Source organism: Hypoxylon fragiforme, assembly GCF_022984875.1.
Source record: "Hypoxylon fragiforme strain CBS 206.31 chromosome Unknown GGS25scaffold_2, whole genome shotgun sequence".
NCBI lineage: Eukaryota > Fungi > Ascomycota > Sordariomycetes > Xylariales > Hypoxylaceae > Hypoxylon > Hypoxylon fragiforme.
In genome coordinates, this window is record NW_026054757.1 from 2717191 (window position 1) to 2743327 (window position 26137).

The window sequence follows — 26137 nt, forward strand, 5'->3', positions numbered from 1 at the left end:
TGGTAGATGTGGTAGATGTGGAAGGGAAACCCGGAGGTATAGCATCTAGTATTATCACATTGATGTACATGGGGTAAGGGTTTGTAAGGGTTTTAATGGTGGGTTGAAAATGGGGTCCCTTAAGAGCAAGTCAGGGGTTTGGGGTTCAAAGAAGTTCAAGAAAGTTTAAGGATCCTTGTTCATGTTGGTGGTGCACGCAACAAATATTTCAATGTTCCACGATTTGATCCTTGGAACTAGCGGGCCACCTTCAAGATGATCGGTCAACCCTTGATGTCGTAGGCAGGTACGTAGTACTCTACATGGTGTCATGGTGTCTGCCAGTCAGGCCCAGCCTACCTACTACATGTAGGTACTAACCTAACCTAGGTACTTGGTGTTACGAGCCTTCTTGATTCAGTTGATTGATCATTGTCCGTCTTTTGATAATTGAGCACTATCACATTTTTCTGGACATCCATGGATCTATGGTATGAATTAACAAACACATTTAGTAATTCAATGCAATCTGAGCTCACCTGATACTTACATGTGCACTTAAGTCTTAATTCAAGATTGGAAACTGGGCAGTACACAGCAGTAGGTACATGTCACTACATGATAGTAATCGTTAAACGTCTTAGGCCCGGGCCGGCCTTGTCAACTTCAATTGACATCTGGAAGTCTTTTGAGTTTAGCAACCCCACTCGTCACCTCTTCAAGAGCACCTGAGCTAGTATCATAGGTAATAAGTGCTAGTGTCAAGACGTGGAGGGTAGGCACATGCACATTGTACTACATAGGCGCATGCTTCAAGTTCAATGTTCAATGTTAGATACCTACCTAGTACATATCACATCCACTTGGAGCTGGACAAGTACATACATACAACTTTGAACCTCTTCGCCCTCAGTACATACTGTCATGGTACCCCTCAGCAGAGACACCTCTAGACGTTTCATCCCGCACTCTAGTTTGACTCAATATTCAATTGATGTTGTTAAACATTGAAGTACCTTATGTAAGTACATACATTCAACTTGAAGTTGATATATGTAGATATATGTACAAATCCCGTTTTCTGTGCCGAGAATTCCACGAGCCAAAAAATAAAAAGCGACCCAATCACTCTATCCCACATCCCAGTAACTAGTTATCCCAGTATCAATTTCACCTGTCGTCTTTGTCGCCTGATCTACATACAACACATGCATACGAAATATAATATGCAAAATTCAAAATTCAAAATTCAAAATTCAAAATAACAGACATAAGACACAAGTGACAAGACACGCAATACACATGACATTGAGTATACAGGCATATAGGCGCTGAAGGGGAAATGAAATAGGGTTGATAGCATACCAACCAGTATCAACTCTGGGAAGCCTTGTATCAGAATCCCTGTTAGGAAAATCAATTAGTCAAGTGCGGCAAGTACGGTACCTACAACTTGGGTACATACTACCTACAACTTAGGTACATACTACCTACAACCTAGCACTATGTATGTAGTAGCGTAGCGAGAAGCTGCAGGCTGCAGCAACATGCTACCACCTCCAGGGCTAGCAGTAGGTAATCTCCACCACCACCATCACCATCACCAGCAACTAACCACCCAGCACCAAGCACCGGCTTTTGGCACCAACTCCCACAGCTTTTTAAAACCAGACTGTATCAGGCCCAAGGCCAAACCCGAACCAAAGCCCAATAGTCATTTTATCAAGGCCAACATATAAGTTCGCCAATAACAAGTCGAAATCCAGAGTTGATCAAAGTACTAGACCTACATATGTATCTAGGTCGCTACTCTACGCGCGGCAGCTCAACTTGAACAAGCAAACTACATACTGTACCTACCTACTAATTAATTACCTAACCCTCCTTGTCTTGTCTTGTCTTGTCTTGTCTTCAAGGTTGTCTTGTCCTCTTCCACATCATCCCTCCAAGTTCTTCTCTCATCCCACTTCGTCCCATTCAACTTTGTTCCCTTCATCACCCTGTCTGTCTATCCTAAGTCTTGGGAGTTTATTCATTCGCTTCGTATAATACCGAATAGGATCGGGACCTCCATACATTCAAACAGTGACACTAAAGACGAACTAGAAAGAGACGTCACTCGAAATATATTAACTCGTGGTGTTGTGCTACCTCGTTCACATTATATTCACAGACTATTCGCATTATACCCATTATACCTGGTCTTGGTTGAGCCAGTCTTGTTGACGGACTGTTACATACTACAAGCCATCTTCGGCCCTTTTATTTCCTCTTTGTAACTCGAGTAGCCCGACCGCCTCCTCGGCAAACTACACCACGAACACGCATACTCACGCATACACCCACAGGCTTGCTGCGCAATCTGTGCTTTGTGGTCTATAGCCTGTCTGTTGTCCCAAAAGTCGGACTTGCACAAAATGCCCGACCACGAGAATGCCGCTCAGACCTCTGAGCCGGTGGCCCACAATGTAATTGATATTCCCCTCTTGTTCTTCTCCTTCTCGTATTTTAAATCCTTCTAGTCTCCTGGTCTCCTTAAGTCTTGTTATTTTGTTTGCTCATCAATTTTCAAATCGAATGAGTTAAACTTCTTTCTGTGTTTGCGATGCTAACACTCTTTCAAAATGAAGGCCCCAACTGCAGCATCTTTAGATGCCGCTGTTGGCACCCCTCCGACCTCCGCACCGACGCTCATCCCCCTCATGTCCTCATCTCCCGCCCCTCTTCGACCCGCGCTCGCAGGCGGCAGGCCGAGTGGCGGACGAACCCCGAGATTAGGCCTAGCTATCCCCCCATCTCCTAATGTCAAACCCGTAGGCAACGCTGCCGTAAGTGGTCCGCCGCGCCCGCAACTCACCGTACACGTTGCCACACCGATGGGTAGCACAGTCACACCGTACGAGCAGCCTAGACCGAGCATTCAAGCAGGACAGTCAGCGAGCGGCGGTAGCGAAAGCAGCGCAGCGCACTCCCGATCAGGCAGTTTTGGTCCTTTCGACGGAAGGGCTAGCAACCCCACCTCTGCCGGCTCCCAGTTCTCTGCTCTCTCATTTGCGTCGCAATATGGCATCGCTGGCTCGAGGCCACAAGGCACTCCAGACCCTATATCTGCCGTTGGCTCTATATATTCTGAAAGAAGTGAGGGTGGCCATGGAATGGAACGGGATGGTAGCACACAAGGACTAGAGGAGAGCTTCGATAAGCTCACATTAGAGAAAGCCAGAACGGCTGATGTAGAGGAACTCGATGATAACGGGTGGAGGATCGCCAGCTCAGAAAACAGACTTATTGAGCTAGGTAGCTTAGGTGAAGGTGCCGGTGGTGCCGTCACGCGCTGTAAACTGAAGGGGGGGAAGACAGTATTTGCGCTCAAGGTATGTCGTCTGTCTACTTTTCCATCCTCCAGTCCAAATTTTGTGTCTAGAATCATATCAACTGCTCCTTACTTACATTCCTCAGGTCATCACTACCAACCCAGACCCGGATGTCAAGAAACAAATATTCCGTGAAATCAACTTCAACAAGGAATGTGCGTCAGAACATATCTGTCGGTATTACGGAATTTTCGGCGACCCTGCCACGGCCACCATCTCCATTGCTATGGAATTTTGCGAAGGCGGCTCTCTAGACAGCATCTACAAGGAGGTGAAACGGCTTGGTGGCCGAACAGGCGAGAAGGTGCTTGGCAAGATCGCCGAGGGCGTACTCCGAGGCCTGACCTACCTTCACAGCAAGAAAATTATCCACCGAGATATCAAGCCGTCCAATATCCTACTATGCCGGAATGGGGAGGTCAAGTTGTGTGACTTTGGTGTCTCGGGTGACTTCGGCACCAAGGGCGAAGCGAATACGTTCATTGGTACGAGCTATTACATGGCCCCTGAACGTATTACTGGCCAAAGTTATACCATCACGTCGGATGTCTGGTCTACCGGGGTCACTCTTCTCGAAGTAGCTCAACACCGATTCCCATTCCCTGCCGACGGAACGGTCGATCAACCCAGGGCTGGGTTAATCGATCTATTGACTTATGTCGTTCGGCAACCGATACCAAAGTTGAAGGATGAGCCAGATGCTAATATCTTCTGGAGTGACAGCTTCAAATATTTCATCGAATGCTGGTAGGTTTTTAACATTTCTCTTATCTTCAACTCTACTACAATTCGAAAACTAACATAGCCAATAGTCTCGAGAAAGAACCAAGCCGCCGTGCAAGTCCATGGAGAATGCTCGAGCATCCTTGGATGGTGGAGATGCGAACAAAGCGAGTCAACATGGAGAGATACCTCTCGCAGGTATGGGGCTGGGATGATACAGAGGCGAAGTCATGAATTGACCACACGAAGCTATCTTCGATTAGCTCAACCCACCACAAAACAACTAAGTAACATATAGAACCAGCACTTAGAACTACCACGACACCCAGAACAGAACAACTCTCATCTATATACTTCCAATACACAGATAGGAAGCAAAGAGCCAAATTATTAAACGTCGATCCACTTACACATCGGCACAAAGTTATCAGACACCTTAAGACTGCAAGGATACATTGCACGGGCTCAATCTTGGTCTGACCAGTCCCTATGAATCGAAGAGGGGGGGTAGTCGGGACGAGGCATTATTGGGATACCCAGGGGAAAGGGGAAGAAGGAGATGAGAGCGGGAAAAAGTCAATGAAGATGAAAGGAAGAAGAAACGGAAAGCGAACGTATGAAGAAGTAAGGAAACGAAGAAGAGGACTGAGAAGCTATTATAGTATATTATCATATATCCACTGCACACACAACAATATGTTTTCTGGAGTTTCTGTTGAATTTCTTTTCTTTTTTTTATGTGGGAAAGGGGTAAAGGGGTGTATGGAAATGAATGACATCAAACATTGAATTGAATTGAATTGAATCAAACGGAAAGGTCGATTATTTATTTCAAAAAGACCAATTTGATCCAAATAAATCTTACCTACCTAGGTTAGGTGCCTACGTGCGTTGTATTCGTCTTTGTCTTTGGTGAAGTGATGGGAGTTGGAATTATGTCAATCAAGTAGGTAAGGTAAGATAGGAGAAGACGAGTGTGATAATCATCGTCTAACCTAGGTAGGTGTACTTAGCAGGCCTCCTCTTCTTCCCCTCATCAACAACTAGAGTCAACATTCACCTCATACCTAATAGAAAAATCGATATCCATGGGTCTGCCATCACGCAACTCAATATCTACCACCACCACCACCACCACCACTTTATCTCTTAAGCGTCTTCTGCTTCTCAGCCGCAACCCTCTGGCCCCTACCCTCGATCAGCAAGCCCTTGCGCTTCCTCACGCCATCCATGTACCTCTTAGCGACATTCTCGCGATCGGCGAGCTCGCCCAGATCCTCGAGGTCGTCTTCGGTGAAGGGCTGCCAGAAGGGGTCTTCGTCGACGAGGACCTCGAAGCCGGCGAAGATGAGCTGGGGCTGGGCGGCGCCCGACGTGCGCTTGCGCATCTCGTCCGCGAACCCGAAGGACTCGGCCACGGGGATGGTGGACTGGATCGTGAAGAAGGGCGTGCCTTCCTTCATCTGCTCCGAGAGCACGCGTCCGCGCCGTCGGGTTAGGACTTCGTATACGCGGCCTAGGACCTCGGCTGTTGCGTGTTAGTAAGGAAGGATATGGAGATGGGAAAGGGGCAAGGCATAAGAGTCAAGAAAAGGAAGGAGAAAAAAGGAAGAAAAACTTACTGCTTGCCTGGATCTCACACGAGTACATGGCTAGCATGAGGCGTGGGGACCAGTCTAAAAAGCCTTGGCGGATACATTGTTGCACCGTCTTGATAATCTCACCAGTAAGCCTACCGAGCCGGTCTCTAGCCGAAGCCTCTTCGTCTGTGGGCGCTACTGTGAGATCCTCGATGATGACGGCGACGCCTTGTACCGGTTCGTTACATAACGGGCCTTGGTTCATAGCCAGTTGGAAGGCATACGTAACCTTGTCACATAAATGCGCTGCCTGGAGTGCTTCGTCTGCCTTGGGGCCAGTGTCATTCTCTTCCTTCTCGGGGGAAAACAACTTGGGAAAGTATCCGTTCTTGGTGGCGTCGATTAGCAGGTTTGGACCAGTTCGCCGAGGTCCAAAAGCTGCTATCTTGTCGATGACACCACCCCACCCCTCACGCCCTTTGCCACTCTCTAAAACTTCTTGGAGTTGCTTCTTCAGCTCATCTAGTGATAGACCTTTCCCTTCAAGCACGTCCTCATCTTCTTCGATATTTTGTTGTTCCTCATCGGCTGCACTGTCTTTTTCAGCACTGCCAAGTGCCTCACGCTCTAAATGTAGACGCTTAATAGCCCCGGGGTTCTTGAGTAGAAATTCGGTAACGTTCGCTGGTAATGGCCTAACCCGGATTGTGATGTTAACCTGCTTTGAGTTGGTGATGCCAACCACAACACCTCTACCCAATTCTTTATTGGCAGCCGGCCTCATCTCCTCTGCGCGTACTATAGTCTCTCTGTACGGCACAATGGGTGCACCTGCTTGAATATCGCATCTCGCAAACCTTTCCTTCAGGTCTGTTAGGCATCGTTCGAGATGTAACTCTCCTGCAGTAAGTAGAACATGCTCTCCACTTTCGAACTGCTCATATTCGGCACACGGATCACTTCGAACGAGTAATTTCAGGCCATTTATCATCCGATCTAGGTCAGCAGGATTTACCGGTTCGAGTGCTACTCGTACAATAGGTTTACCTGCCATGTTAACACCCGCTAGATTGACGGAGCCCTCAAGCTGGCTGCATAGGGTCCCCGACTTTAGGATATGGCCGTCAAGGCCGCCGATTCCAAATACGACACCAGCGGGGACTGAGTTTAGGGATTCCAAGTTGCGGCCCATGAGCATATACAGAGCCGTAACCGTTATCTTTTTGGGCTCAGGGGCTGCATGTGGATGCGCGGGAGAGAATTTCGGTGGCAAGACGTAAAGTGAGTCACCCACAGACAATGTGCCCGAGTACATCCGTGCGAATCCTATGAGGTGCTCTGGGTCGATATTCTTCTCATCATATTCCGGGACGAAGTCGTCTACTGTGGCACTGTCCAATGCTGCAGTGATATCTTCCGTTCCGTTGTTCTCTGCCGCCTGAGCTCGGGCAAATTCTGCTCGTTTCTTCCTGGCCATCTCTCTCGCTTCGTCGGCACTGAGCATGCCAGCCCGTCGTTTGTTCTCCGGAAGCTCGCTCTCAGGGATAGATACCATTTTACTGACATAAGCCACAACAGGGTCAGACTTTGTGGTTTTGAAACTTATCATGGCATCTTTTACGGAGGCATCGATATGGTTTGAACCAGGAGAGTTTTCTAATAGCTCAGGCAGTCTTTCAGCCTGTGCCACTCTCGGTGAAGGTAAAGATTCGATGACAGAGACTAGCAAGGCCGTAGAAAGTGGTAGCCATGATGCGAACACAGTCGTGAGCAGTAACCTAGGATCTCTTGACCTGGCGACATGTGGCTGTATTGTGATGTTTAGTGATTTAGTAATCTTTTCCAACAGATTAGAGTCTCTATTTAACTGTTAGTTTTCTTCTCACTAGAGTAACGAATATTAAATGGCTGTCTGCTCACCCTTTTCCATGATCACCTCCTGTAGTTGCTTGATAGACAGCCCATACCTGCTCAAGCACAAGCTGAACAAACATGGGTTTTAGATTACGGCCCTTTAGATGTTTCCGCCCCAAGACCTTCTTCGTCTTCGGGTCTAAGTAGAAATCACCCCATAGGACCTTTTCCATAATGCTTCGTTTGATACCGAGTTTCTTTTCATATAAACTCGCAAATTGTCGAACAGTAAATGCCCAGCCGTCGATAGCGCTACTGAATATGACATTATTCTTCTCCGGGGCAAAATATAGTTCTTCATCGTCTCGTTCTTCGAATTGTATGTCTCCTGCTTCGCTCTCGATGTCACCTAGTTTCGTCTCCTTGGTTGCAGCAGCAGCAGCAGCGACTCTCTCGTCAATGCGTTCTCGCCAGTTCAAATCCTCCTCCATACGTTCGCCCTGGAAGAAACTGCCCAAAACAGCGTTCACTTGTTCCAGGAGTTTGCTTAGGTGGAGATAAGCTTCACCAGGCGTCATTTTCAACTCGGTAACCAGTCGGTCTATCTTGTTAATAACCAACAAAGGTTTTAACTTCTCTGTCCAGGACTGCCGGAGAACTGTGACAGTTTGACTGCAAACGCCTTCGACGGCATCGACAAGTACGAGTGCGCCATCACATAACCTGGACGCTGTAGATACTTCACTGCTGAAATCAATATGACCAGGTGAATCTATTAAGTTGATTAGGTATTCCTTGGGTACTGGCTTTTCCTCTGGTGATGGCCTGCGAAGCATGGAGAAGTAAAGGGATATAGCAGAAGATTCCATAGTAATGCCCCTGGTTTGCTCATCAGGTCTCGAGTCGAGATACCGGATCTTGCCGGCAAGCTTTGGTGAGATGATGCCATTTGTAGCAAGAAGGGTATCTGTTAAGGATGTCTTTCCATGATCAACGTGTGCTAGAATACAAATCTGAGCAATATTAGTATGAGGTCAGTTTTCTGAGGGAAAGGGGAAGGGGGTGAAGTGGGTACATTTCTTATATCGTCTGCATGTTGCTGTAAACTAGCAAGTTTATCTGGCGTTACGACAGGCATCTTGACGATTATGATTTACAGAAGAGCTGTGTGGAATATGTTGTTAGTTACTTCTTTCAAAATAAATAAATAAATAAAAGGGACTGCTGTAGAGAATGTTGTGAGCCAATAAGTTGAAAATATATAGTAACTTTAATGACACCAAACTAATGAGACCTTCTTTATTTTATTTCAAGTCATTTGGGTCGAGTTACAAGTTACAACAACTCAAATAGCATAAAAAGGCGTTGAAATGAGAAGCTGATTGGATGAAAAACGTGTTGAAGTGACTAACTTTCCAAGACTATCCAAGTGTCTTAGGCAGGGCCTGGCAGGTACCTAACGTATCTATGTTCGAAGTGCTCCACAGCTGAATGACTAATTATGAGTAACTCTGAATTATATGTAAGATCTCAAGTCAAACCAAACCATCGCGCTTACCATTGCTGTTTTCATGATGTCCATGGTACATGTAGGTAACTATCTCCGGTAGCTGCTACTAGCTGGAGGTACTACTAGTAACTACCTAGTAGTATCGATAACAATTTGAGTACCCCGCCAGCCCGCCAAAGAAAATAAAACTTGAAGGCCTTGAAGGAGGGGCAATAACGCAGGGGCCACACTCTAAAAGCCCTAATCCGGTAAAACTTCGGCCGTTGCCTCAACTTTGATCTTTTGTGGTCTCTTCGAACTTGTGCCAATCTAAAAAATTGCGACCAAAGCAACCGAAGCCCCTCCACGGTCGCCTCGTGAAAATTTAACCAAATCGAGATTTCCCCACGAAATCATCGCGACATCGCCTATCGCCTATCGCCTTGATCTCTAACCGGATATTTCACGATGAGCGCATTAAGAAACGGCACCGCTCCTGCTCGCCCTATGGAGGATGATAGTGATGTAGAGGAGGAAGCCCTTGTGGCCGACTACCAAGAACAGGTCCAATATGAAGATGGATTGGAGGATTTAGAGCAGGTCAGCTCCTTGACCATGGCCCAACAGACCGACGATATTCAGTCAAGACTCGCCGCCGCTGCCCAGCCCTTAGATTTCTCTGCTCCTTTGGAAGTCAAGTTCCAGAGTTACGATTCCTATTGTAACTTGTTCCACTTTGTCCTCAACTCCGAGGGCCCTGTCGACTTGGAACCACCTTCGGTTAGTGTCATTACCTACTACATCTAGCTTGCTGGGTAGACAAATATATTAACATTATCATTAGCATTACTGGGCTTGGGACGTTATCGACGAGTTCATCTACCAATTTAACTCATTCTCCTCCTACCGACTCCGAATCGCCAGACAAGCAAGAGACAACGAAGAAGAGAGACAGATTCTACGCGAGAATCCGAACACCTGGGGCTGCTACAGCGTTCTGAACGTTCTTTACTCCCTAATCCAACGATCCCAGATCGTCGAGCAGCTCGCTGCCATGAAGCGTAATGAGGAGCCTGCTGCCGTTGCTGGAGAGTACGGTTCCAAGACTCTGTACCGAATGCTTGGCTATTTCTCCATCATTGGCCTCCTGCGCGTCCACTGTCTTCTAGGCGATTTTAGCCTAGCTCTCAAGACCCTTGACGACATCGAGCTGAACAAGAAGGCAATGTTCGCTCGTGTCATGGCCGCTCACTTTACCACCTACTACTACGTGGGTTTCTCCTACATGATGATGCACCGATACGCTGATGCCATCCGCATGTTCAGCCACATTCTCGTCTATGTGTCGCGTACCAAGAACTTCCAGAAGAATGCCCAGTACGACTCCATCACGAAGAAGAACGATCAGATGTACGCTTTGATCGCTATCTGCGTCGCTTTCCAGCCGACACGCTTGGATGACACTATTCACACCGCCCTACGAGAGAAGTATGGAGACCAGCTTCTCAAGCTACAGCGTGGTGGCCCAGAGTCGCTCCCTATCTTTGAGGAGTTGTTCAAGGCGGCCTGCCCCAAGTTCATCTCCCCAGTCCCCCCTGATTTTGACAACCCGGAAGCCAACGTGGACCCAATCGACCATCACTTGTCCGTCTTTATGGATGAGGTCAAGACCAACATGTGGAACCCGACTGTCAAGTCCTATCTGCGCCTCTATACAACCATGGATCTTCAGAAACTTGCTGGCTTCCTAGAAGTGAAGCCCGAGGAACTACGCTCTTGGCTGCTGGTCAACAAGCAGCGTACCAAGCAGTTGCGGTGGAACGACCACGCCCTCCTAGAGGGAGAATGGGTCAATGTTAGCGATCTAGACTATGCCCTACAAGGAGTATGTTTTTGTTCCCTTTTTCTTCTTCTTCTTTCGCTTAGCGATCAAGCTTGCTGTCCTACAGTCAAGCTTTTTTTCATGACACAACTTTGCTAACGGAGACTTGCAGGATTTGATTCACATTTCGGAAGCCAAGGTTGGACGCAAGCTAGTAGACTGGTATCTGCGCAACCTATCGCGAACGTACAACTAAGGTTGCTCAAGAGTTGTGATGTCCACGCAACAGACAGAAACGCAACAGGAAATACCCAATTTCTTCGGTAATGGCAGGGAGAAGGAGAACGGAAGGGAATGCCGAGAGTAGATGACATTCTCGGTTTTTTTTTCGTCGTCGGTTTGCATGGCACAGGCGTCACGGAATAATATGTATGTCACTCCCGATCATCAGAAGGGAGGCCGGCTGGCAAGGCGGACGATAGTGACTGGCCCGGATAAAAGAAAGGGAGGAAGAAACAACTATAAGTTGTAAACAAACCAACCAACCAACAAGGGATGTGTGGCTATAGAAAGACACGAAGAGAAAAGTAGGTCCCTTTACTATCTGCCTATCCAGATAGTAGATAGGTCATTAGGTAGTCACGAGAGCGAAGTGATGAAATGACATATTTGATTCGCACACGCATTGCTATTAGATGTATACCTACCTACAGTAAGTAGTACCTGGTATCTACCTACTTGCCCAGACAATATTAGGTAACAAAAATGAGGCCAGTTTCCGTTCAAGCTTTCTAATCCTTCTCTTACACTCTTGGCTCCTATGTCATAGACCAACAAACCCCTACCTACCTACATAGTCCTAGTACCTACATAGTGCCTAGTATTTAGAAGATCTACCTACGTAGGTACACGGAGGGTCCTGTATTGCTGTAGCCAAGCCCTGGAAATTTCAAATTTCCAAAAAAAAAAAAAAAACATTGAATGAAAAAAAAAGAAAAAAAAAAAAAAGCACATGCCCTTTTCCCGGACAACGGTACGTGTGGGAGTGGATGTCCATAAACCTCCACCAACCCTTTTTTTTTTCTTATGCCTTCTTTCTTTTTGGGGAGGGGGGTTTTGGTTTTGGTTTTGGAAGGGAGTATATCATATCACGAGCGCACAGCACAAGCATACATACGCACGCATGTATCCGTCCGCCGTCACGGGGAAAGTTGTAGGTAGTTACTGGTCGGACATATGTAACTACATATGTATGTATGTGTGAAGGTAAGGTAAGGTCCGAGAGCTTGAGGTTGAGGATTAGGGGGGGGGGGGGAAGCAAAAGAAACTTTTCAGCTGGGCAGGGGACGGAGCACGGCGGAGGAAAGCGTTTTAGTGTGTTGGCTAGGGGATGGGGATGGAGATGGAGATGGAGATGGGGGGAGCCACATGGTATGTATGTATGTATGTGTGTAGGTAAATAGGCCCGTATGTAGGTCTGCGTTTATGTAGGCAGGTATGTGTGGTGATGGATACATAGATAGGTGTATGCATTTGTGTAGGCGGGCGGGTATGCGCCGTTAAAAAAAGATGGATGGGGACCGACCGACCGACCGGTCAGGTATACTCACTCGGGTTCTAAACAACGCATTTTTGGGGAGGGAGGCCTCCCGTCCGGTAGGTTAGGTAGGTAGGTAGGTAGGTAGGTAAGCTTGTGATTACATATTTGCCTACATACTAGGCTGCATTGAAGGTAAGGTACGGTAAGGTACCTTAGTTCAGGTTCGTACACGACACACAAGCAACTCCACCCCGCGATTATAATGGGCGGGCATGTGTGTGTGTTCGGCTTTCACCGTTTTTGGCGCCAAGAGGAAAGCCAAGGAATGGATACCCTTGAGATTGCTTACCTACATACATACATAACTACCCCCAGGGCTCTGTGTCCTTTTGTTCTATGTGCGTATGTAACTAAGGGGTCGTGACTGGTACAAGGAGAGCATATATCTAATATCTATACCTACACAGGTAAGTATGTAGTGGAGGAGGAGCTGGATGATGGAGTAGGATAATTGTGGCAGCAGTCAATGGTGGTGGTGGTGGTGGTGGTGCTAGTGGCGCGGTGATCAGCACTGGGGGATTGGGTCCGATTTACGAACGGCGTCGCTCATCTCGTGCCGTCTGACAAGCCGGGCTTCATTCTTGACTTATTAGCTTCGCTCGAGTGCACCTTTTTTTTAGCTCAAATGTGACGATGCATCGTAGCACGCAGGGCTGAGAGAAAGCCAAGAGGCTTAGGTAGGGCAAGCTAACCTCAGTTTGGCCGTGAAGACTACATAACTACATGAACCTGCCTATGTACGTGGAGCTAGGTAGGTAGGTACCTACCTAGGACCTAGGTATGTAATTGTGGTGAGTTAAGAGAGGCTAGGTCAGATGCTGTATCTCCTCCTCTTTTGTCGCCGCCCTTGTCCTCCTCCTCGTTCTTCCCCGCAAGTTGAGACTGCAAAATGCAATACTTTGCAGTATGGTATCGTGGCCGTTCGTAAGCTACTCCGGTTGGTGACCCAGCACCGCACGTACGCATCCACACAACCCCAGATCGTCCCGCTTCCGTACACGACGACAAGGATCATGAACGAACTACAGCAAAGATGGCTTAAAGCATCTGCATACCCAGGTACATAGACAGGTGCCCACTTACATAAGTTAATGTGTCACCTATTTATTGCCCTCATCATCGCATATTCGTACCTATATACTTACCAAGTATTTCATAGTCGTAAAGGGGGGTTTTGTGTACCGCAACACCGTTGCTACAATATACAGTTACACATATACCATAACCAGCTACCTAGGTAGCCACAGCGTAGTAAGTAAACAGACCATGGACCATGGTTCAGTCAGTCAGACGCAAGATTTCACAGGTTTTTGCATCGGCACCCTAGCCGGCACCAGAGTTCCGAATGTGACGACACGGCGGAAAATCGGCATTGGTTCGTGACATATTTACATTGTATATTGTGATTTGGTCGTACATACATGCCTACTCACTTACCTAGTAAGTAGCCGTCAGCAAGATAGCCTAGGTGCTATGTAGGCAGATATTGTACAATACACACATACATGTAGGTGAAGTGCTGGTAGGTGCTTTCGTCATGCCTGGTACTGAACCCGGGTATGCGGGTTTCAAGGGACGCAAAGCGAACATTTGAAGCATCTGTCATCGTCCTCATCGGCCTCGTATAGTATAACCCTATCAAGGCACAGTTAATCCTCATGGTAAACCGAATAGCCTTGCAGATACCCAGTGAGAACCACTTCAAGTCACGAGGCCATCGTATAGGTAGGTAGGTATCTAGGTAACCTAGGCAAACACAGATTTACTATATCACAATTAGAGTCGTGTAAAGGGAATATGTGGAGCAACATCAGCAACTGAGATCTACCAATCCTGAATGACGTACGTAGCACCACCTAATCCAACAGTTGTCTATTAGATGATTACCTACCTTCTCAGCTCAATGAACAGGCGGGTCTCCTCCGTATGTATGTAGGTATGTATGTATGTATGTACGTGGCTTAATATCCAGATATGATTGCGATTAGGTTCCTATCTGGTCCCCTGGAGCCGCGGGGTGTGTGATGGTCCACTCTTCCACTGGCACATAATCTACCTAGGTATGGCCCAATGTGCATGTAGCCTAAGAGTCTCTCTTATTAGCATGGCTACTAAGTGAAGAGAGGATACACTTACTAGCTAGTAGAGGTCACGCGAGACCTTGCTATACTATGTAGGTGCTCGGCACTTTGTATTAGAGGACATCTTCTCGATATTTGAGCCTCGCTCAGCTCATACATGCATCAAGAACATGTATATCAAGTCCCACCTTTTCTCATATGCACGAGCTCTGAAAGTACATACATAGTACTCGCCTTCTTTTTGTGTGCAAGACGTCATCCAGTCGGAGATTTTTCTTCTCTTTTCTTTTCCTCCGCCTCAAGTGTAGGCTTTCCATTGCAATGCCAAATATAGCGCCATTGAGTCGCCAAGTATTGTGGTAATAAGGCTCAAGTGCGAGCTCGTAAAATGAACAGGCATGTGTAGCACTCTCAACTCGGGATCCACGCAGCTTGATTCGGCTCCTCTCCAATAGAATCCATGTATTAATTGGAAACAAAGAAGTCGATCTTATAACCACATAATAGATCTATTATTTGATCTCACTCGGAGAATAATCGATAAAACGAGGAATCTGATAAAGCCGATTTGAATTATTCAATAAGTGGCGAGAAGTTGTAAAGCCAGGCCGCCGAGTACCTACGATGTAATTCATCATCCTTGATCCTTCTCTTAGCACACCAACTCAGTTTTCCCATGATCTCTGTCGATCCTTAGCGCAGCGGATCACCATAGGTTAGTGCTGAGAATCAAGACTTCGCCAAGTGTAAGAGCCAAGAGGCTAAATCCTGTGACGGAACCGAAATGGTGGTTTAGAAATCCATACTTTATATGTACGTTAGCTTATGATCATGGATTACAAACTACATATTTTGTATGTGTTTTGTTTGTATGTAGTGGTGCTTACCAAGACAAGCAAACTCCCGTGGCGTCAGTGACGATGACTAAGGCCAGCCCCTCTATCACACCTTGGACTTTTGATTGAGCGGCTCGTTGGGGCGGCTGAATTAGCCTAGGAATCTAAGATCGACATTCTGGAGTGTTGTAATGCATTCGGGATTGAAAATGGAGATGAAGCTTAGTCTTGGGAATCTCAACGCCTTGATAAATAGTACGCAGCTTGGCCCGTTAGGTACAATAATTACCCGCCAAATTATACTAGTCAAGCCTACATACCCAGCAGGCATACGTAGGTATGTACCTGGTAAGTAGGTGACATCGTGTGGCGAAGTATGTTGAAGATACAAGGCTGCTAAGCGAAGGTGGTCTTCTAGCATTGATATCCCTAGACGGACAATACCGAACGGCGGCGAATCATGCCTAAAAGTCTTATCACGGCCATGCCTAGCGTTGTCTCCGGCCAGCAGTTGGCAATCACCTACATGGCTCAGAGGCGGTCAAGCAGTAGTTTATCGGCTTGCAAGTTGGCCCAGGTGAAATAGCTACATTCGTTACTAATACTGCGGAATCGCGTCCAAGTGGCCTAGAATTAGACCATATTTCGCTGTAGTTACTCATTCGTTACTGAGCTCGATTTATTGTGTCGTGGGGGAGGTGCGGTGAAGCAGTCCGGCCCGTGAGGAAGGGGTAATTCACTCTATGTAGTCCAGTAGGAAAATGCCGGACCACCATGAGCAGATAACCAAGCGGAGCTGTAAGCCTGTCCAGCTCGTGTGTGAGCCACGAGGTTGTGAAACTACGATGTATTCGGCGAGGCTGCAGGTAGCCAAGATTTCTTGCATAGTCCGTGGCTTATATGACAGGCATTGATAACAAGGGTTGGTGACCGATATGTCCTATCAATTCCGATGTCAAGGGCTCTGATTTCATTATTTCACCTCGTGCTGTTTTAGGATGCTCTGTTTCGTGGATTTCGAACATGCCATGAGAAGATATCATCCCAGCGGCTGAAACAAAGATTGTTAGCTAACCTCGTCAAGCAAATACTTTGCCTGTTTGGAAGCTCACGAGTTGCGGATAAGCGGCATACTGTACTTAGGTATCGTAAAACATACCTGCCTACCTACCAAGGCAGGCATGTATATATAAGTACTTGCAACTTCAATGTTTTATAATATACGTACCTGGCTAGGTATGGCCATAAGCAAGAGAACAAGGAAGATGCCTCTCTTTCTCGGGCGCTTGACGGGTAGTAATGCCGATGTGACGAGATCTACCCTATCCGAGAGGAGCAATCGGCCAAAAGTAGGGAACTGGATCGGCCAGTGCTCGATCGTGGTGGGTGGTTGACTTGAAACGGCTCGACCCGTTGGCTCCTCACCTCATCCCACTTCCTTTAGGCTCCACGCCCGGTAGCGTAGACGTAATGCCAGGTACCTACTGCTACGTTGCAGTGGAGGTTGGAGGCGGAGATGCGCCAGACTCTGTCCGTAATTCATTCTAGGTTGGTGGTATGCTGCTACGAAGTATTGTGTGTAGTGTGGGGAGATTTATAAAGAAAAGAAAAAAAAACATATAAAAAAATTACGCTGTGGCTTTGTGGCTTCTGTGCTGGAAGTTGAACCGCTGTCGTGCCACATGCACATATTTCCTTGTTCTCCTTCTCGCAGGACTTGCACATAGATGTGTCATCATTTACCACATTAAAAAATATTAGAAAGGAAAGCAATCCTTGCCCATCAACTGTCTTGGCTACGCGAAATATGCGCCAAGTTCGCCAAGAGCACGAGATTGTATCACTCCCGTACGTCTTGTTGCCCTTTATACTTCCCCACGGTTTTGTGTAGGTGCATATTTTTTCTTGGAAGTTGTGGATTTCTCTCTTTTAGCATATTACATGTATGTATTGCTCAAGAGCATGTACCTAGGTGTGTATGTGCGTATCTCGGCAAGAGCAAGGTGTTTGCGGATCTTGACTATCATGTTACTTGTCATGCGAACAGCTAGGTAAAGTGAAAGCGGAGGCAAGTCGCGCGGGTATGCGTAAGCCACGTCGGTAGTTGATGTGGCCGTAGTGCCTTTGATAGGAAGAAGTTTACAGCCCGGGTGTAGATACCTACCTAGACAATGGTATTGCCATTGGAGCAACCTTCTGGATATGGTCAGGAGAGGGAAAGAAAGGTCATAGTATTGGAGAGACAGATGACAGGGGACTAGGAGGGGTTAATGTTGCTTCTTGGCCTAAACCCGCCGGTCTGGGAATGGCGGTAGACTCCTAGACGCAGATGCTGTGGATAAAAGGCTTGGTACTATCAGATAATTTGTATGTGTGGTGTTACGTCGACTTTATATTCCGTGTGTTGAAATGAGCAGCGTAGCCAGCGGCACAATGACGAGTACAGAAGGTGGTGGTTGTGACCATGTATAAAAGGCTGTTTGTATGTTCGCTACCTACACGAATTAACGATAATAAATAGGCACTTTACCCACCTGCCCATCTACCCACCTACTCATCTACTCACCTACCCAGATAAGTACCTATATGGACCTACATATACTGTACATACGTACATGTATGCCTTTCAATTCAACGTTGGAGGCAGATACCCTTTTGGGGTACGGGATATCGATCTTGAAGATTGGAGAATGGCAAGATTTGCTTGCTTGCTGGCTGATCTGATGATTATGCTCTTCTTACGTAGCATTAGAACGTCTGCCGTTTTGCTGTTGGGGGAACATCATTGGACGAAGGGAAGAAAAAGGGATGAAGAAGAATGGGGAATAAGTAGGACGAAAACGATCTCGAGATGTGAGAGGAAGAAGCTTCAAGGTTGTTTAGAATTTAGATTAGTCGGAGGCAAGATGACTTACATACATGCATGAGTCTGGTCTATATATGTAGGTATATACAGGTACTGTACTTAAAACTTTCAAGGTTCGCGGTCCTTGAAGGTTATTTATGTAGGTACAAAGGTAGGCATGTACATGATGTCGTAATCTATAGAATATTTTGCTAAGTACCGTGCATGTATGTTGTAGCTACCTTAGTATACTCGAATCAATCATACATGGATGGTCCTAGATAATATGTACGTCGTTGATATACATATGCACAAACCGAAATACTAAAACATTTTGAAGTGTTTAAGTGGCTTAAGGTAACGGGGGTTCAAGGCAAGTACGGCAGTACGGCAGGGCTAGTAGGTTGTATGTGCATGTAAAAATAGGAAATTTGGAAAGCACAGTCATCTGCCGTAACCTGGGATTGGATTCTTGGCTTTTGCTCTTTCACTTTCCCAAATTTTCTAGTCTACCAAGGTTCAGAAAAGAAAGAGCTTTCTTGCCTGCTTCTTGGGGGCCCTAGTAGCCTGGCTGCCCTGGCAAGCCTAGTCTGGAAGCCTGGGCAGTGCCAGCTACAGCCTACATATAGGTTAGCAGTATATGTACATATCTTCCACCTTGCCTCATATGTAAATCAACGCCGGTCTTTCCATGGTTGCCCAATCTACTCCAGGGTTTATAGAAACTTTACATAGAACTTTGAGTTTTTCTTCTTCTTCTTCTTTTGACTATACATACGATACATCCTTACCTACTTGTCTGCCCAACGTAGTCCCTTAGGTGTCAAAAGTCTGTGCCATTACTTCCAAGGTTACTGCTACCAGGTTACTACCAGGTTCCTACCTACATACCTTGACATCAATGATACTAGCTTCAATTGCTTTTCAAACCACCAGACAACTCCATACCTACATATACGACATTGTACCCCCTTCTTCTACCATACATACGGACATACATACTCTATTAATCTACACTAAACTGCCTAACTACCTTACCTACCTACCAGGTACTAACCAACTCAAGATCCCGGCCATTCTTTCCTGCAAACCGCGACTGAGTCATTCGACTGGACGGAACCTCTTTTATGTACATGGATCAATAAAATTCAGATTGATATTTACATCAATTTTTATGTACATACATATATGTATGTGCCTACCTGAGGTTACCTACTCTTACATTGATATATGTAGGTATTGACAATATATCAACTCCAGTGCTGCCCAGCCATTCGTTTGGATAAGCCGCCAACCCTCTTTCGTTCTCCACTTGTTTGTGTACAAAAGCAGCTGTCCACCTACAGTCACTTGCCAACTCTGCGCCAACCCGCCGCGGAAGCTTATACGTAGGTAGCCAAGCTTCTAAGTCTAGATCGCACGAGCAAGACAAGACCAACTAGTCCGATGAGCTACTGGTACTTTGCACGACAGCCGAGCCAAGCCAACCCAAATCAACCCATCCCTAACAAAAACATTTGAGTGCGACATCTACGGAACTGCCCACTCAACTTACATATCTACCATTTCTACCTTCATTGGATTGTTTTGGAATCAAACGACTCTCAAACGACTTCGTTTGTTTGTTTGTTCTTATACTTATTGCTGAGAGCTATACCACCTAACCGAGGAACTTTCGTTATAACTCCCACCTTACATTCTTTCATTTCCAAGGTTACTTGCACCTCTCCAAAGGACAATCATTTTAACAGGATCATCTTATCAACCAACCAAGCAGCCACGCAACCAAGCAACCAAGCAATCTGCCAAACTCGTATTTTGCGAATAATATCCCATCATTAACAATCATCCTTGTTTACCCACGTGGCTTGTTCGAGTCGATCTTTCGAGAATCTCTTAACTTTGCTTTGCCCACCCACCACCACTCGGTCATCAGGCCACATCGAGAACGGGTTAGCCACGAGCTAGCCCTTTTGAAACCACGTTGAGTCTTTGGTGCTCAAATGCCGTTGGTACGAACCTGCCTCCTCCGCCCTCTTGCTGAGGAAACGTGAGTTAGGTGTAGACAATAGTCGTATTTAGTGCTGTGTCTTGAGCTACTCCACGTTCCCATAGGGGAAAAGAAAGAAAAGAAATGAAGAAAATGTCGGGAGGTAAACCCACCCTGGTCAGGAGCCCGGCGAGCGATGTATCGCCAAAGTCACAACCGACATCTAAGAAAACCGATTACTTTAATCTCGAAAAGAAGAGCAGTCCATTGATCGGAGCTGGTTCCCCGCATAGTAGCGCAAAGAGCACTCCTCGGGCTGAGCCTACGCAACGAACAGTCGCCGTTAATCCGAAAGATGTGAAAGGAAAAGGGAAGGAGATTGTCGAAAGCACGGGGGATGCGAGCGCGACGACTCCAGGCGAGACGGCCTCTAGTTCGGGGAGTAGTGGTCCTTCGTCTAGAAAGGGATCTATCTCGTCCGTCACCTTTGCGCCTCTCCGTAACCCATCTTTACCCCAAGGTCTAAAGAAGCCGCATGCTGGAAATCGCATTCGAGCGGCTTCACCACCACACCGCAGGTAAGTTGAATTATTTCTGTCTCTCTGTCTTTTTCCCTCCGTTTTTTCTTCTATTCCCCATACCACTGCCCAAACAAGTAAGCACGCACATGTACACTTCGCAATCATCACCAAATGCTGGTTGAGCGAATGGACGATCACGGTAACACTCATTGGTGGGAGTATCTGTTGGGAAGCCTGTTTTGTCTTGTCTTACCAATTACATCACGAGCATCGGCTTGGGGATTCGTCGTTCAAGACTCAGAGTATCATAGCCACGTTCTCGGGTAGAAGGATGAAGCTCGCGTCCTCTCAGCGCTACTGTTCTGCCGACTCCTGGAAAGAAGAAGGATTTCTTCATGAGTTCATGGATTCATGTAGTCGGTGGAGGGATGACAAAGGCGGTATCCCTCAAGTTTCAGTCGGCATGTCGTTCTGTCCAGGATCGCCAAGCTAGTCCGATTTCGACTCGTGTGGCCTACTCTAAAGCCAGTACTATTCGTCCAACTTCCCGGTGCTACCCCGCTCACTATATTCCCCCACTCATCGTCACAAAGCCAAAGACCCAACCCCGTACTTTGTTTGACAGTAGTGATGTACCGTCAGACTTGTGTCCTTACTCCGAGCTTAGCTAGATCGATGAAGGCGCAGCAAAACAGTAAAGCTGGGCATTAGTGATTCTTGGGCTGAACTGAATTTGAATTCTTCCTTCTGAGTCGTGGGTTGAATATCGCGCAAAAAAAAAGGGGAGAAAATATAGGTGCTTTTATGCGCTTGAATGAGCTTATACTATCACTGACCTATTACAACTCAACTACACCTTTTTTTTCTTCTCTTTTATCTATAAATTGTTCCTCTACCCCTTGTAGCTTTATGGCAACCGAATCACTAACCGATACACCTCGCCCCAAAAGGTTCGAGTCTCATGTCGCATTCGACAACATTCCCCTCGGAGAGTCAACCGATTACAACCCTACCTCATATACTCTTAACTTCCGACATTCGGGCTTTCAGTTTCGGCGGCGGCACCGCACCTTCATGGTCGGTGTAGACGACAACTCGTACTCCGATCATGCTTTACAATGGTTGCTAGATGAACTGGTCGACGATGGCGACGAGATAGTCTGTGTTCGCGTATTCGAATCTCAAGTCCGTCTTACGGACAAGGCATACCAGGATGACGCAATGGCTCTGATGGAATCCATTCAATCCAAAAACACCCAAAACAAGGCGATTGGATTGGTTTTGGAATATGCTGTTGGGAAGCTACATAACACTTTCCAACACCTGGTGAGTATTACAAGCTTTGTCAAGGTCAGAATGAGAGAATGGGGATCTAATGCTAACGCAATTTACGTCAGATCAAAATATACCAGCCGTCCATGCTAATTGTCGGTACAAAGGGCAGGAGTCTTGATGGTGTTCAAGGATTCCTCGTTAACCGCAGCTCTTTTTCGAAGTATTGCTTGCAGTATTCGCCAGTACCCGTCGTAGTCGTACGTCCCAATGAGAAACGTGAGAAGAAAAAGGCGAAGCGAGCGCATGATCCCTCTAGGCAAAGCTATGCGCACATGCTGTTAGGACAGCCACACGAGGCTGACAGCGAGAACAGCAGCGTCTACGAGCTAGAGCCGAATCTTACTCCGGATGAGGAGGCACACCGCGTCGCCGTAGCCGTAGGGCTACCGGCTGCCTACGACCCCACTATCAAACCCATCGATCCTACCACCCTGCTCAAGAGTTATGGACGCCGAGCTGTGCCAGAAGTCTCCAAGGAAGCACTTGCTATAATGAGCAAAGGCGGCCTACCTGCTGAGAAGAAGCCGCCGGGCCACGAGGACTCAGACTCGGACTCGGAAGGGGAGTTCGAAGTTATGACAGCCGAGGAGGAGCTACTTAAGAAGGAGCGACTACACAAGATGGAAGTTAACGAGGGGGCGGCGCTCAGAGCAGAAAGTAGGAAGTTGAGCTCTGGTTCTGCCGATAGTGACGAAGATCCACCGGGTGGAGGGGGTGCTAAGACATGATGGAAAGTTACACCTAGGCAATCAACAGATGCGGTGGATATCGAGTCTTCGTTTCCGATATCTTTTTGTTACAATTGGGCGTAGTCTAGTGGGGAGAGGGAGAGAAGAAAGTAGGTGGATGATATAACAGACCTTCCCCGGCGTTGTTGATATAGCACGCGAGGAAGCATCAGTTGCACACACAAGGGTCACGAACATAGGTAAATGGCGTCGAAAATCATCAATATTATGTCAGGATTTGGAGGAATACCCAAGGCTAAAGCCTGGCAGCGCTGGGAGGATTCTCTAGCGCCAGCTCGTATTGCGAGCAGTTATAAATAGGTACTTAGTAAGGATAAGCATTATTCTCCTCCCACGCTCTCGGCCATATTGGGAGCCTGACCATAATTCGATGCTGGTGCTGTTAATGCTGATGTATGTATTGCGATAGCTAATGGAACAGAGAGAGCTATGGACGCTTGGAACTAACCATGGATTGCGCCTTATTCATGAAATCCATCATATCTCAGCCCCCCTTACTAATTAGTGAATTGATAGGTAGGTAAAGGACAGATACCGGTTTCCCTATCCACGACAACACACAACAGACCGACCATGAACATATCCTAAACGATATCATGCTACTTACTACCAGTCCGATCCAGAGTTTACGACAAGTGAGTCGAAAGGACACTAACCTAACTATCTAGTAGGTACCTAAGGGTAATCTATAAACCCCCCAACCCTAACCCCAACCGCAAAAAAGAAACCAGTCGTTACCTATCAATCTTTAATCCTCCTCGTACAGCGTCTCGCCCACCGGGGTGGCCGTGAGCCAGCGGAGCAGACCGACGTGCAGGTCCCAGCAGTCGCGCTCCCGGACCGTCCGCGTCATGATGGGCGTCTTCCGGATGACGACTTTCTCGGCGGCGGGGTCGATGAAGCCCTGGACGAGGCGGACTGGGAGGCCGGAGCAGGAGAGGATGGTTACCTAGATGGTAAAAGGGGTGGGTGAGCTTTTTTTTTTGGTTTCTTGATTTCTTCTTCGTCTTTCTTTGTTTTTTTAAAAGAAAAAGAAAAAGAAAATAACGCGAGACAGTTGGGGGGAAGGGAATGGGGGGGTTAAGAGAGGGAGAGATGGCAGGAGGGGGAGGGGTTAGAAAAAGGGAAAGAAGAACGAACGGGTACCAAGCGATGCTGCTCGTACTCGGGACTGGTGATCCTCACGAACACCATGGACAGGATGAGCAGCAGCTCGCTGAGGGAGACGCAGTCCTCGCGGAGGGGCTGGCTGTCGGAGAGGACGCAGATGACGTGGGGGCGCGAGCCGTCGGCGTGCTCGAACAGCGCCTCCAGCGTCCAGTGCACGTCGTCGACGTGCCGGCGGAGCATCGTGAAGGGGGAGGTGCTGTCATTTTGGGAAAAGAATGTTAACTCTTGGGGGGGGGAGGGGGGGGAGGGGAGCTAGCTTGGTTGGGTGCTACTACTAACTCCATAGACAACCACCCCGTCTCGTCCAACAGCCCCGGCATCGCCCGGTCCTCCACCATTCCCAGCCACGACGCCAGGTCCGCCCACATCGCGTGCGCGACGGACCAGCCATCATAATCATCTTCTTCTTCTTTGTTGGCCCCGTCCGAGAGCGACGAGGAGGATAGGGCTACGCCGGGGGGGTTCCGCCGCAGCACGTCGTAGACCCATGGCCAGGACGTGGGGGCGAAGAAGCTGCTGCTGCTGCTGCTGCTTTGCGCACCACCCCCGCCATCGTCATCGTTGTGAGTTGTGCTCGCTGCCGTCGTCGTGGCGGCAAAGTCCAGCCCCCCGCGCAACACCACGACGTTCAGCCCGGGCAGGTCCCGCTCATGGTGCAGGTGCGCGTTCTGCGCCGTGCTCAGGCGCTGGAAGAGCTTGCGGATGAAGGTGACGGTGCGCACGGTGCGCTCGGAGCGGGACTCGGGTTTCCTTTTCGTCCGGGGCGTGCTGCTATTATAATTGCTGTTGTTGTTGTTGTTGCTGGTGGTGTATTGGGTGGTGTTGGCTGTGTTAGTGGCGTTGTGATTGGTGGCACTAGTTAGTGGTAGTGCTGATGATGATGCTGACGACGCTGACGATGTTCGCATTTCCATGGTTCGTTGGACATCACATAGCAATGAGTGGATAGGTGGGTTTATGCATTGGCTACTAGGTAAAGTAGGATGGGGTATGGTATGGGTGCTGTATCCAGGTTATTGGATTGGACTGGATTATGTATAAATGCTTTAGTTATTAACTAATAGTTATCGGTTTGCATATGAATTACATATCTATGTGATGTCGTGCATTGTGGGGGTTCGTTGGCACGGCAACGTATGGAGGGGGGAAAAGGAGATTTTATATCTGTGTATCGTTGTATCGTTATATCGTTGCACAGCGCATTACATAGAGAAGCATATATCATATCTAGGTAAATATTGGAAACGGTGAAATAATCTACTCTTAAATATTTGCATATCGTCATTATTCTAGTTTGTTGTGTCTAACAGTTTTGGTGTATCATTCGAAGTCAGTAGGTATGCTCGAGTTACAATTACATAGCCTCTCGCTCTATCAAGCCAGGGGCTACCACAGCCCACGATATACACAATCAATAGCAATAGTTGCCTTAGTAAATAGCTTCAAAAATGCTCAAATACAGCGACAAGCTCCATACCTAATTACAATCTACCAACTGCCTAAATTAGTTTCTAGAAAAGGAGACCCGCAAGACTATTACGAGCCCTAGTTATCCGAAGGCACACCGAAATGCAAATTGCATGCTTGCTTACTTAGTTCAGGAACTACTGACCTAGGTATATATGTTTGCTTAGACCACGATAGCCTCCATCGAAAGCGGGTGTAACTCAGCTGGGAGAGTGTCAGACTGAAGCCTACCTAGGTATGAAAAAACTTCATTCATCAAATCTGAAAGCCGTGTGTTCGATCCACACCAACCGCATCCTTTTTTCTTCTTTTTTCTTTCTGCTTCAAATTTTCTTTTTTGCTTCGAGTCTTAAGAGATTATAGAGGAAAATAGCTCTAGGTGTGGCATAACTCTCTGCCGTATGTATGTTGTATCGAGTTTATACGTCGTTTGCCATAGTTCTAGCCATCTCATAGACGACGCTCCATTAATAGGTCACGGCAAGACACTACGATATTTGTGATTATATTGTTCGTCTCGGGGCAATTCAGTAACATAGATGCTAATATTGTAAAAAATTGAGTGTTTTCAAAGTAAGGATTGACCTGTATTCATAGCTATCTAGGCGCTTAACTATTCATTAAACCGCCCATGGTGCTTTACTCTACACACCGTTGCAATTATATATTATCCGTCCCTGAATCCCAGGATACAAAGCCCCTCCCTCTGTTCCTAGAGATCC

General features: G+C 47.2%; 5 protein-coding genes across 5 annotated transcripts; 3 read left to right on the plus strand and 2 right to left on the minus strand.

Moving 5' to 3' along the window:
* The first annotated feature begins 1847 nt into the window (after positions 1-1847).
* Positions 1848-4438, plus strand: GGS25DRAFT_134210 (kinase-like protein). The gene is made up of 4 exons (XM_049256254.1): positions 1848-2447; positions 2610-3353; positions 3439-4100; positions 4166-4438. The coding sequence occupies exons 1-4, from the start codon at positions 2397-2399 to the stop codon at positions 4308-4310; spliced, it is 1602 nt and encodes a 533-aa protein (XP_049120310.1). The 5' UTR covers positions 1848-2396; the 3' UTR covers positions 4311-4438.
* A 603-nt stretch (positions 4439-5041) lies between these two features.
* Positions 5042-9192, minus strand: GGS25DRAFT_134121 (P-loop containing nucleoside triphosphate hydrolase protein). Its single transcript, XM_049256253.1, has 4 exons — positions 8586-9192; positions 7577-8523; positions 5699-7515; positions 5042-5604 (listed from the first exon to the last, which is right to left on the minus strand). The coding sequence occupies exons 1-4, from the start codon at positions 8646-8648 to the stop codon at positions 5219-5221; spliced, it is 3213 nt and encodes a 1070-aa protein (XP_049120311.1). The 5' UTR covers positions 8649-9192; the 3' UTR covers positions 5042-5218.
* Positions 9193-9345: 153 nt separating this feature from the next.
* On the plus strand, positions 9346-11506 carry GGS25DRAFT_476930 (eukaryotic translation initiation factor 3 subunit). The gene is made up of 3 exons (XM_049259803.1): positions 9346-9779; positions 9844-10884; positions 10994-11506. Exons 1-3 carry the CDS (start codon positions 9468-9470, stop codon positions 11075-11077), a joined length of 1437 nt encoding a protein of 478 aa, XP_049120312.1. The 5' UTR covers positions 9346-9467; the 3' UTR covers positions 11078-11506.
* An 8820-nt stretch (positions 11507-20326) lies between these two features.
* Positions 20327-23402, plus strand: GGS25DRAFT_529338 (uncharacterized protein; the record flags this gene model as incomplete). Its single annotated transcript, XM_049265276.1, has 3 exons — positions 20327-20751; positions 21600-22020; positions 22092-23402. The coding sequence occupies 3 exons, from the start codon at positions 20327-20329 to the stop codon at positions 22755-22757; spliced, it is 1512 nt and encodes a 503-aa protein (XP_049120313.1). The 3' UTR covers positions 22758-23402.
* GGS25DRAFT_476949 (uncharacterized protein) lies at positions 23224-25168 on the minus strand. The gene is made up of 3 exons (XM_049259804.1): positions 24228-25168; positions 23919-24144; positions 23224-23727 (listed from the first exon to the last, which is right to left on the minus strand). Exons 1-3 carry the CDS (start codon positions 24860-24862, stop codon positions 23527-23529), a joined length of 1062 nt encoding a protein of 353 aa, XP_049120314.1. The 5' UTR covers positions 24863-25168; the 3' UTR covers positions 23224-23526.
* Between the last annotated feature and the right edge of the window lie 969 nt (positions 25169-26137).

What these genes read in the sequence shown, in the direction of transcription:
- GGS25DRAFT_134210 (XM_049256254.1), top strand. Translation starts at nt 2,397, where the DNA reads ATGCCCGACCACGAGAATGCCGCTCAGACCTCTGAGCCGGTGGCCCAC. An exon ending in CTGAGCCGGTGGCCCACAAT is followed by an intron (nt 2,448 to 2,609) that starts GTAATTGATATT and finishes TTCAAAATGAAG; the next exon opens with GCCCCAACTGCAGCATCTTT. An exon ending in AAATATTTCATCGAATGCTG is followed by an intron (nt 4,101 to 4,165) that starts GTAGGTTTTTAA and finishes CATAGCCAATAG; the next exon opens with TCTCGAGAAAGAACCAAGCC.
- GGS25DRAFT_134121 (XM_049256253.1), bottom strand. Translation starts at nt 8,648, where the DNA reads ATGCCTGTCGTAACGCCAGATAAACTTGCTAGTTTACAGCAACATGCA. An exon ending in GGAGGTGATCATGGAAAAGG is followed by an intron (nt 7,516 to 7,576) that starts GTGAGCAGACAG and finishes ACAGTTAAATAG; the next exon opens with AGACTCTAATCTGTTGGAAA. An exon ending in GTGTGAGATCCAGGCAAGCA is followed by an intron (nt 5,605 to 5,698) that starts GTAAGTTTTTCT and finishes AACACGCAACAG; the next exon opens with CCGAGGTCCTAGGCCGCGTA.
- GGS25DRAFT_476930 (XM_049259803.1), top strand. Translation starts at nt 9,468, where the DNA reads ATGAGCGCATTAAGAAACGGCACCGCTCCTGCTCGCCCTATGGAGGAT. An exon ending in TCGACTTGGAACCACCTTCG is followed by an intron (nt 9,780 to 9,843) that starts GTTAGTGTCATT and finishes CATTATCATTAG; the next exon opens with CATTACTGGGCTTGGGACGT. An exon ending in TAGACTATGCCCTACAAGGA is followed by an intron (nt 10,885 to 10,993) that starts GTATGTTTTTGT and finishes GGAGACTTGCAG; the next exon opens with GATTTGATTCACATTTCGGA.
- GGS25DRAFT_476949 (XM_049259804.1), bottom strand. Translation starts at nt 24,862, where the DNA reads ATGGAAATGCGAACATCGTCAGCGTCGTCAGCATCATCATCAGCACTA. An exon ending in ACGGGGTGGTTGTCTATGGA is followed by an intron (nt 24,145 to 24,227) that starts GTTAGTAGTAGC and finishes CCAAAATGACAG; the next exon opens with CACCTCCCCCTTCACGATGC. An exon ending in AGCAGCATCGCTTGGTACCC is followed by an intron (nt 23,728 to 23,918) that starts GTTCGTTCTTCT and finishes TTTACCATCTAG; the next exon opens with GTAACCATCCTCTCCTGCTC.